Source organism: Chrysochloris asiatica, unplaced genomic scaffold (assembly GCF_000296735.1).
Source record: "Chrysochloris asiatica unplaced genomic scaffold, ChrAsi1.0 scaffold00136, whole genome shotgun sequence".
In the NCBI taxonomy this organism is placed as follows: domain Eukaryota; kingdom Metazoa; phylum Chordata; class Mammalia; order Afrosoricida; family Chrysochloridae; genus Chrysochloris; species Chrysochloris asiatica.
In genome coordinates, this window is record NW_006408654.1 from 2,554,189 (window position 1) to 2,566,262 (window position 12,074).

Consider the following 12,074-nt stretch of genomic DNA (forward strand, 5'->3'; position numbering starts at 1 on the left):
TATTCACTGTTGTATCACAAGAGACCCGTCTGCATTTCATTGCATCAGCCCCGCCTAGACAGATTGGATACTACCCACTGGAGATTCTACCTTCCTCCAGGCCCTCTGGATCTAGGTTCCCTCTTGAACTTGCCAGTAGGTTTTGAACCTCACCATGAGTTGGAACTGACTTGACAGCACTTAGAATAACAGCATACACACACACACACACACGTATGTATATACAGACATGTGTTGATATAAAGGCATATACACACATATATACTCATTGTAGAAATCATTAGTTCACATCAATAGCTTCAATTTTAATCCATCCCTACCTCACAGGTTCATTGTGTTTTTTGCCATTATATAATTACATATTCCTTTTTCCACGTGAGAACGGAGGTGCCCCAAAACATCGACAAATTTATTAATTTACTCTTATAATACATCTGAAATAGTTTCAGAATCACTTCCTTCATACTACCATAATAAGCAAAAGTCCAATAAAAAATGAGGACTTGAATTCTTTATCCCTGTCCCCAACTTCAACCTACTTAAGACACAAAGTAAATATGGTGTCCATAACTTACAAAGATAAATTTTTCTTATCTCCCCTTTATATTACCTTTTGTTATATATCTAAATGAAGAGAAATTAAATAATCATGTTAACTTGAAACCAGAAGGAAATTGAATTAGTAACAATAACTGGAACTAACCTCTCCAGTGCAGCCGTAATAGGGGGTTCCCAGCATAAAGACCATACTTCTAGGAGGAAACAAGTCATCTAATGTTTTGATATTGGAGAAACGGGAGTCGAAAGTGCGAATGTCCTATGTAAAATAAATGATAAAAGTAAATCACTACAGACAAAATTTCTACATTACGCATCAGGTTTTTCCTATGAGATTATGACTATACAGTTAGTAAATGTCAAATGTGGAGATTCTAAACATAAAAATAATAGCAGATAAAATTTATTAAGAACTTATTATATGCCAAGCATTTTACTGTTCATTTAACTGTTCACAATGATGCTCCAAAAAGTTCTTGAAAAAATTCCATTATCTTTTTTTTTTTTTTTTTACATTATCTTTTAATTACAATATTTGCATGAACCTCAAGACAATCCTCGGTGGCAGAGAGCACTATTATTAGCACCACTTTGCAGATGAGAAAACTAAGGTACAGGACTGGGTGAATTTTACTCAGCATCACACAGCTAGGAAGTCAACTCAGGCAGTCTGTCCTCTTAGCTCACAAAATCATAGGGTCACCACATGTTTTCCTCCCATATCTAACAGTGCAAACACAAAAATAAACTTATTTTATGTTTATTAATCTACTTAAAAGCTCTGGTAGCATAGTGGTTACGAATCGGGCTGCGAACTGCAAGGTCAGCAGTTCGAAACTACCAGCTGTTCCGTGGGAGGAACATAAGGCTTTCTGCTTCCGTAAAGATTTACAGTGTCAGAAACCCTCTAAAGGATTGCTATGAGTTGGCATCGACTCCACGGCACATAACCACCACCACCAATCTACTTATGGCAAATTTTTGGAGAAAAAAAAATCTGAAAATTCAAGTGTGTAAGCAAATGCTGGAGTTTTCTTCAAAACTAAGTCCTGAAAAAAATCAAACAGGCAAGATAAGTTCTTCTGCCCTACTACTCAGTGAGTTTCTGAGCATGTAATATTCCTAATAAAGACTTATAATAACTTGCAAGTGATATTAATAATCTTTATTATACACTGCTTAGTCTTCTATATATTAATAAATATTTCAGTTGTCTTTTCTTTATATAGTGGGCAACAATGTAAATCAAGGTAGAATTGAGGCCTGATGGAGACTTACCTTAACAATAGTTTGATAAACAAAAGGAAGAGCTTGTTTTGACCACTGTTTCTCTAGTCGGACTTCACCATTTTGATTTATTTGATATTTACGACCTGTGAGTAACTGAGCATATATAACTGCAGATGTTTCATTTATTATTATTCCTTTTCTTCTCAGGTAACTAAAAGAAAAAATAACAAAGAAGCATACATACATGTAAGTATGGAATGTTTTCTAGAAATAAAACTTAGTCATCACCCAAACTGGTTTCTACCTATTCATTATTAAATACTTAAATGTCAAATAATGCAGCAACAACTAATAAGTTAGTGGTTCTGAGTACGCAACCGAAGCCTCTGTGTATCATTTGCTTTATTTCCTAATAGTTGTATGATAAGATCAGAACTCAGAGCGTTGTAAGAAACTCCTTTGCTCCACACATACAAGGATTGTTTTATAACAAAAAACCAAAATGAAAATAACACATTGATGAGGATATGGAGAATTAAACTCTTTTACATGAAAGCACAAAATGGCGCAGTCCCAGTGGAAAATAGTTAAACACAGAATTACTACATGTTCTGGGAAGTCCACTTCTAGACTTGAAAGCAGGGACACACATACTTGTATACGAATGTTCACACCAACACTATTCACAATAGCAAAAAGGTGGAAACAACCCAAACATCTGTAAAAATAGCTTGATGGGGCATCTGACCTCCTCTAACTTCTCAAGGGGAAAGGATAATTAAAAGGAACAATCCAAGGCTGATTCCTATGAGATCAGGCATACATACCTACTCTCTCCAACCTTTTTACCAATCTGTGTTCCTCCCATGGCACTATATTGTACTCTGCTACATTTGATAATTTCTTGCAATGGTTTATTAGGAAAACAACAGGTTACAATCAGGATCAGGAACAACTCAGAATACAATTCTTTGATCGGGACAGCTCATTCTCCACTGGGCACACATGCAGGCCTCTCTGACCCTAGGCTTTTAGTCTCCCTGCCTTTGGCAAGTGTTGCAAAGCTTCCCTAGGAAGCTTCCTGCCTTAAGGCACTCATCTGTCTTTTTCAAGAGTAAGCACACCCACTTGCTCTGTAGGTCAGGAAGCCATTGCACAGAACACCTTGTTCTGCTGCCACCATTTCTCTGTTGCTGCTTCACACTGTCTCCAGTGTACAGCTCTCTCTGTCTCATGGGTCTACGTGGCTCTCAGAGCGGGGACTCTGGATTCAAGGGTATAATTCGCTCTGTCTCTTCTCAATGGTAGTGAGTTCCCCACTTCCCACCTCTCAGATAGCTTATTTTAAAAATAGTGGGATGGCAAAACTGTCGGTAGCCCCTTGTTAGGGTTCCAGACATCTTATATCCATTACAAATAAGGTGTTTCATCTAGTCTCCTGTTTTGATTTTTCTCTTTGATATTTGCTGACATCATAGAAACTCATCCAGATTGGAAACACAAGGTAGGATAAAGGGTGCCCTTCACGGATATATCTTCTGGATAAATGATCTATTCCTACACTGTATCCAATCAGTTCTCTATCCTCATCAAACTTTCAGTTCCATAGTGCAATCAAAATAACTTTTGCTTACCCTCTTCATGTTTGACATGCTATTTCTTATCTTGTAATGTTTTCTGTTGAAGAGCAAAGATGTCAGCTTGAAGACTAAGGTGCACCTGACCCAAGCCATGGTATTTTCAATAACCTCAAAAGCATGTGAAAGCTGGACAGTGAATAAGGAAGACTGTAGAAGAATTGATCCATTTGAGTTATGGTGTTGGAGGAGAATATTGAAAGTGCCATGGGCTGCCAAAAGAACAAACAGATCTGTGTTGGAAGAAATGCAGCCAGAGTGCTTCTTAGAGGCCAAGATGACCAAACTTCATCTCTCATACTTCAGACATATTGTCAGGAGGTACCAGCTGCTGGAGAAGGATATCAAGTTTGGTAGGGTGGAGGGTCAGAGATAAAAAGGAAGACTCCCAGCAAGATGGATTGCCAAAGTGGCAGCATCCATGGGCTGAAGCATGGCAACAATAGTGAGAGTGGCCCAGGACCGGGCAGTGTTTCGTTCTGTTGTGCATAAGGTTGCTATTAGTCAGTACCGACTCGATGGCACCTAACAACAACATTTTCTGATTTACATGACTGAACATTCTTTTGGATGTCTTCCATCCTCTCAAGTAAATTTTTTTTTCCTTTTCCTTTGTTGACTCATCTTCCTCAGTCAGGTTCCCTCTTGTTTTCTCCACCCTAGCGTCAGATGCCATTATCTAGTCCTTTCATACGCTGTTTTTAATCCTGTCATAGGAATTTGCATGCAACTCTTCCCTCATCCTGAAACAAGCTCCCTTTTCTAACACCTATTCCACACACTTAGATCTCAGTTTAATCAACACTATCTCAGGAAAGATTTTTCTGAATAAGGTAATTTCCTTTCTGTTGCTGTTTCCCTTGTTGTTAAGTGCCATCGAGTGGGTTCTGACCCATAGCGACCCTATATAGGAGCAGCTGGTGAACCACTAACCTTGCAGTTCAAATGACTTTGCAATCTGATGCACTAACCCACAGAGCCACACCAGGACTCTGCTTGCTGCTGCCATCATCTGCTATCAAATCAACCACGACATATGGCAATCCAGATGATCAAACATGATCCATAGGTTTTCACTGGCTAGTTTTTAGAAGTAGACTACATGGTCTTTTTTTCCTAGCCTGGGTTAATACAGAAGCTTTACTTAAACCTGTTCAGTACCACAGCAACATGCAAGCTTCCACTGACAGATGAGTGGTGGTTGAGCATAAGATATACTGGCTGTGACTAGAACATGGGCATTGTACATGGAAGGCAAATAGTCTACCACTGGACCATGACTGCCCTCAAATTCTTCCTAGCTACATCAAATCCATCTATTATATGGTCTCAGAGCACCAATCCCTTCAGAGCAATTATCACAGTTGCATTTTGATTATAGGAGTTCTGGTGTGGTGCTGTGGGTTAATCCTCCAGATTGCAAAGCCGTTTGAACTGCAAGGGCGGCAGTTCAAGCTCACTAGCCGCTTCTCAGAAACCCTATACAGGGTCGCTATGGGTAAGTATAACTCGTTGGCACTTAACAACAATGGCATTTTGATTATATCTTCATACAAGATGTTAATGTCTATCTCCCATCTATCAGCTATAAATTTCAGGAGGGTATAACTGTATATTTAAAATTATTACAGTATTTACTGTACCTACTACTATAGATAAAAAATAATTCTTAAATATATAAACAAATGGTTAAACTCAATGTGTGGTAATTTGAAAGAGTTTCTATTTTTTCTTTTTTAATCAGCAGTTTTGACTAAAACACAGTTAATTCAAACAAATACATGTATTTACTAAGTACACCTAGCTACTAGGCAACAAATGAGAAAATCGTGGGTACAAAACCAGATGTGTTACCTGTCTTCGTGGAGAATACTATATAAGAACAGAGTCATTACACTAAAGAGACAAATTTATATTTATGATTTTGCTTATGTACTATACCAGAAAAATTAGAATGCTAGGAGTTATGACAGAGAATTTCAAAAAATTCAAGCCAGATTCAGAAGACTTGAAACAAGAGGTATTACTGCTGTCTTCATATGGATCTTGGCTGAAAGCAGAGAATACTAGCGAGATGTTTACTTGTGCATTTACTAAGCAAAGACTTTTGACTGTCTGGATCATACAAGCTATGCATAACACTGGGAGAATGGGTATTCTAGAACACCTGATTATGTTCACGAGGAACTTGTACATAGATCAAGAGGCAGTTGTTCAAACAGAACAAGGTTATACTGAATGGCTTAAAATCAGAAAAGGTGTGCGGCAGGGTTACATTCATTCACTATTCTTATTCAATCTGTATGCTGAACAAATAATCTGAGAAGCTGGATCATATGAAGAAGAACACAGCATCAGAATTTAAGGAAGATTCATGAACAACCTGCTACATGCAGATGATACAACCTTGCTTGCTAAAAGCAAAGAGGATGTAAACACTTTCTTGATTCTGGGCTTGAATCGTGTGGAGTTGTATGGAGAGAAGATGCAATCCGGGACCTGGTGGGACAGAGGAGCTCTGAGGGCACTGCAGGATAAGTACTGGACTGCTGCTAACCACAAGGTTGGCAGTTTAAACCCACCAGCTGCTACATGGGAGAAAAAAGAGGCTTTCAGCTCCCATAAGGATTTACAGCCTTGGAAACCTATGCAGGGTCACTGCATGGGTTGGAATTGGAGCCTATCCTCTCAGCTAATTGCAACCAGCATCATGGGGTTACTAACTCCTCTTCATTCACCTATTGATGCCTCCTCAAAAAAAGCTCAGACAGCGGTCTCAGAAAGCTCAGCTGCTATTTCACCAACAACCACTGGAGGGCGCTAAACACCACTATGCATGGCAAAAGCTTCGCATCAGCCACCCTAGACCTGTGCCTAGCAAGCCCACTGATCAGGACACCATCACTTCCTAGGTATTGCCTGAGTTTGATACAACAGCAGAAAGCTGTTTCCCAGAAACAACATCACCATCACCGAGACCAGGCAAGACACTCAAGTCGAAAATCTACTGCCTCCAAGTTTCCACATCTGACCTTTGAGAGTCCACAGTCTTCTTCCAGTTCAATGACATTGGGGCTCCCTTTAATCAGGGATTGTCCCAATCAGTCAGAAAAGGACATTTCCAGAAGACCCTTAGTGCCAACAATGCTCAGTCCCCAAAGCTGTGGGGAACTGTCAGTACCTACACTTCAAAGCCCAGCTTATGTGTTCATTCCACCTGATACCTAAACCCCAGAATCATCTCCTGTGAGGGAAGAACCCATTCCCCCTGATCAGAAGGAAAACAGCCTGCCAAGCTGCACCCATCATACTAGTACTCCTAGGAGCTCAGAGCATGGGCCTATTCTGGTAAAAGACACTCCTGAGGACAAGTAAGGGATAAAGGCTACCTGGAGGAGACGGCAGCATCTATTGGCTTGCCTCAGGAAAGAGGGAAACTGAGCAAAAGCCAGTTCATTGTGAAAAACTGACAGCAGCCTCTCTCGCTATTAAAAAATTCAAATAACTGAAAAAAAAAAACAAAAAAAACCCCACCACTTTCTGATGAAGATAAAAAATTACAGCCTTCAGTATGGATTGCACCTCAATATAAAGAAAACAAAAATCCTGGACCAATAAATAACATCCATATAAATGGAGAAAAGATTAAAGTTGTCAAAGACTTCATTTTGCTTGGATCCACCATCAACATTATTGAAAGGAGCAGTCACGAAATCAAACAATGTATTGTATGGGGCAAATCTGCTGCACAAGACCTCTTTAAAGCATTCAAGAGCAAAGCTGTCAGTTTGAGGACTAAGATGCACTTGATCCAAGCCACAATATTTCAGCAGCATCATATGTATGTGAGAGTTGAACAATAAATAAGGAAAACCATAGAAGAACTGATGCATTTGAAGTGGAGAATATTCAAAGTACCATGGATTGCCAGAAGAACAAATATATATTTGACTAGGAAAAGTACAGCCAGAAGGCAACTTAGAAGCAAGGATGGTGAGACTTCATCTTTCCTACTTTGGACATTTTGTCAGGAGTGGCCAGTCCCTGGAAAAGGACATCATGGTTGGTAAAGTAGAGGGTCAGTGAAAAAGATGGACTGGAACAGTGACAATAGCAATGGGTCCAAGTGTTAACAACCATGTGAGGATGGTGCAAGACTGGACAGTGATTGGTTCTATTGTACACAGGGGTCACTATGAGTTGGAACTGACTTGATGACACCTAAAACAACAACAAGGAGTTATGATGGGGGCATTTCATTATACTGGTGGAAGGCAAAACTTTGCTACATTTCTGTCTTAAGAGTGATCTCCTTCTTTTATGCTGGATGATTTCTCATGGTCTTTGGGTACATTTTCTTTGTACTCATCTTTAATATGGATACTATAGTTTGGCATTAGGTTCAAAATTATGGAAAAGAATAACCAACAGTTTACCAATTTAAACTATTTACCTATTACAATTTGAATGGGAGACTTGATGTATATACATTTATAACACTGTTTTATGTGCCAATGCTAATGTCGCTATTATATATATATTTGTAAATTCTAGTGTTTGGGTAGAGAAATGAGGTACAAGTAGGATAGGGGCATGAGTCACAAAGCATTCTGGTGAACTAAAAAATAAGCATTCTGACGAGAGCCAGCTTTTCCATTATTTGGATGGCACAGATCTTTCCTTTTAAAGCCCAGGAGCATTTGGGGTTTGAGGCAGGATGATGTGGCCTACGTGTGGCCAAGAAATGCAAAGTCCATATGATTGTTAAAATTAACTCTCAAACTCAAACAACATGCTAACTATTATTCCTAGCATCAAGTGGATGTACATTTTCATTTTCTTCATGAACTATTTTAGTGACAAACTGGGAGAGGCTACAACTGCTCTTAACTAGCCATTATTTTAAACTAGAACCCATTATTTTTTTTAAAACATAAGATAAGTAGTCAGTAGTTGGAACAATTACTATGTTAAGTGGAAATTCAGGTACAGAGTGAGTGTATTAAATCAGAATCTATTTCTATGATATCAAATATTTTCATGACACTCACTGTTCTGAAATTCCTTGTACTTCTTTTGTCCAGTTAGATTGTTCTTTATCTCCAAGATGGACCACTTTAGACGGCGGGGCCATTCTTCCCAAATAAAGCTTCTGTGTTCCTGGAGGTTCTTCCAAGTAAAACCTTAAAATTAAGATAAAATAAAATAAACTTGTATGATCCAAAAACATATGGCTTATACAGAGTACTTGCAGTGTGAGTCTCCAAAGTAAAAAAATTTCTACTACGCAAAACAGCCAAAGAAAGAACGAAAAAAAGAAAAACTTCCTTATTTTATTGTAATATAAATTGCAGACAAAGAACTTATGAAAAATTTTATTCTTTCTTAGGAACCTAAATTTCCAAATGCAATATGAAATCCAAAATATCACCTATATTCTCCCCAAAAGTTTCACCTGCCAGTTTACAGAAAGTATGGAGGGTAGAGGACCAAGTAGGCAAGTCTAAAAGGAAACAGAGCAGGCCAAAATTTCTACAAAACACACCAGCTGGGACTCTTAGAAAAAAACAAAGAGCAACAATTAAGTTCAGCATGGTTCTAGGATCCTAGGATATAAACCAACATATAAAAAATAGCTGTGTTTCTACAAACAAGGGAAACAGAAATTAAAATATAACACCATTTACAATTTCTCAAAAAAAATTATAGGCAGGTTATGAACGTCTGACTTATGGATAACTCCTACTTGTCCTTTTATATAACTGTATAGAGGTTGCTCTATTAGCTACAGATTCTTCATTATAATCCTCTTCATTTGCTGCACGTGCAGCTTTTAAATCACTGAAAAGGCATCCAGCGTTTTCTTGTACTAAAGTAAAGTTAAGTAAGAACTGTATGCACCTGGTTACAATTCACCTACAAATTCTACTTAAAGACACAAGAATGGATCTCATTTGTAACACACAGACTGCCTGAACTTAGGTGTAAATCTAGTAAACCTATATAGGATCTATACTCTGGAAAGAAAACTGATGAATGAAATTAAAGATTTAAATAAATAGAGATATATACTATGTTCATAAGTTGATCTATGGGATGTAATCTGATCTATGGGTTTAATGCAATTCCTACCAAAAATCTTACCAAGATTTTTTTGTAGGGAAAGAACATCTTATTCTAAAATGTATTTGCAAAAAGAAGACTTAGAATACTTTTAAAAATACCTATGGAAAAGAAAAATAAGATTACAGAAATCACTTAGCTGACATAAAGACTTACTATATAGCTACAGTAATCAAAACAGTTGGTATTAGCATAAAAATAGATATAAAGACCAATGGAATAGAATAGGAAATAGACCACCACAATATGCCCAACTCACTTCTGGCAAAGGGGCAAACACAATCCAATGGAGGAAGAATCATCTTTTCAACTAATTGTGCTAGAGCAACTGAATATTCATAGACAAAACAAAAAAAGGAACCCATTCTAAACTGTATATAATGCACAAAATTTAATTTAAAATGGATCAGGAACTGACATAAAATGTTTTTAAGTATCTAAGACTGAAACTCAAAGGGAACACATGAGCAGGCATGCAAGCTTGCTGGCAACCACATTGGTCTACCGGTGAGTGGAAGACAGGGAAAGTCAGCAATGAAGAAATGGGTTGAGTTCAACCATGTTCCATAGACTCCTGTTGACCTGGAGATGAGAGAGAGAAGAAGAAGGGCTGGTTGGTCCAAAGTGTGGTGATACCTGGGGACACCTGAGCCCAAGGACAAGGAACCATGTTCCATAGACTCCTGTTGACCTGGAGATGAGAGAGAGAAGAAGGGCTGGCTGGACCAAAGTGTGGTGATACCTAGGGACACCTGAGCCCAAGGACAAGGAACCATGTTCCATAGACTCCTGTTGACCTGGAGATGAGAGAGAGAAGAAGAAGGGCTGGTTGGTCCAAAGTATGGTGATACCTGGGGACACCTGAGCCCAAGGACAAGGAACATAGCCACAGAGGGCTATAGCTGAGAGTAAAGCATTCAGCTGATATGAAGTGAGGGGATTCTCACAAGAAAACCAAAGTTGCAGATAGTACCCATTTGACCTAGCTTCGAAGGCTTGATACTCAGAACTCGACTAGAGGAAGATGAAAAACAACAACAACAATAATTTTTGATAAAGGAAATGAGGGTACATTGCTACAATTTGATGAACTTGAGCTATACTCATGGAGTGGAGGTAGTAGCTCAAAATACCAACAGAGAGGAAGGAATCTTCACATCAAGTATCAATACTATCCTCTCTGTATACAGGGTAGATAGAGTCGGGCAACTTAGACATTGGCTATCTAAAATAAGGGAGCGATAAAGGCATGAAGTGACTGGCTTACAAAATTTCAAGACGGAGTTTAGTTTAAGAGTGTATGGGGGAAGAGAGAGTCTCCACTGAATAGTTTTTTGCTTGTCTAGATGGGTCTGGTAAAAAGAGATGGGGATAAGATTCTTATGATTCAATAATGAATACCTGTTATCATGACTAACTGTGACTATCGCAATTGTAAAGGTAGAAGTTTTGTAACAAAAACGGGGGAGTAATCTTACAGTACAGAAAAAGAGGGCTGTAGGACCATCAAGGGAGAAGAGCACAAGTGGAATGCAGGAACTTATCCAGACAAGCAGTGATACCAGAGATGGAGGCAGAGATGGGGACATGGAGAGAGGGAGCAGCTTCCACGGAGGACTCTAGATTCATGGAAAGAGAGAGCCTGAGAGCTGGTGGCCAGGAGGCTGACTTGCAGAATGTGCCCTTTGGTGGTGTAAATTATCATATATGCCTGAGTGTTAAAAAAAATAATTAGAGCTAAGATGAATAGAAAGAAATACTGTTAACTGATGGTACATGGAGGGGAGTATAATCATTGTAATGAAACAAAGTATATGATTTCTTGAATGTAAAACTGATGATCTGCCCTGTAAACAATAAAAAACTTTTAAAAAATCTTCAGAAAATAAAGATAGATGAGTTCTTAAATATGATAGGAAAAGCACAATAAAAAAAGAAAAAAATGGATAAATTCATCAAAGGATTCAAAAATAATTCTCACGATTTCATAGAGAAAAACAGATTACTCACAAGATAAAAAACTTTTGACATAAAGTTTTCATCAGCATTACATAAAAAAGGACAACTGAGGTATGTTTGCAGAGCTCTGAGGAAAAGAATTAAGCTTCTAACATTTTAAACTTATGTACTACATTTTAAGCATGCATTAACTCAAAAAAAACAAGTATCATCTCATTTTCTCTCGAAGGAAAAAAAAAATACAGGTACTTCAGAAAGTTCTAATCGTGTGAAAAATAACCAAAGATCCAGAAATTGGGAAGACAAGATTTATATGAAATAAAGTTAAGAGTTAACACAAATAATTTGTTGAAGCAAGTATTGATAAAATGCTTGTAAACTGGAATACAATGTTAAGAACTTATTCTTAAAACAGAAGGTATGTGCTTTTAAAAAAATAACACATTATTTAAATAAACCCTGAGAAGAGCATGGTAAAGGTAAGGTTGCATACGTTATCAAATGTTATCATAAAAATAAGTATATTTGCTACATTATATAATGCCAAGAAATTTGGAAGACAACTAT

General features: G+C 38.0%; 1 protein-coding gene and 1 pseudogene across 3 annotated transcripts in view; one reads left to right on the forward strand and one right to left on the reverse strand.

Moving 5' to 3' along the window:
* The window catches only part of XRN1 (5'-3' exoribonuclease 1), a 223,618-nt gene that overhangs the window by 94,161 nt on the left and 117,383 nt on the right, over positions 1 to 12,074 (reverse strand). For all 3 annotated transcript variants that reach the window (XM_006869856.1, XM_006869855.1, XM_006869854.1), the window contains exons 20-22: positions 8,477 to 8,608; positions 1,837 to 1,999; positions 704 to 817 (exon numbers count right to left, since the gene is read on the reverse strand). In XM_006869856.1, the coding sequence (XP_006869918.1) occupies positions 704 to 817; positions 1,837 to 1,999; positions 8,477 to 8,608 (409 nt within the window). The remainder of the gene's footprint in view (positions 1 to 703; positions 818 to 1,836; positions 2,000 to 8,476; positions 8,609 to 12,074) is intronic.
* On the forward strand, positions 6,170 to 6,895 carry LOC102826413 (annotated as a pseudogene).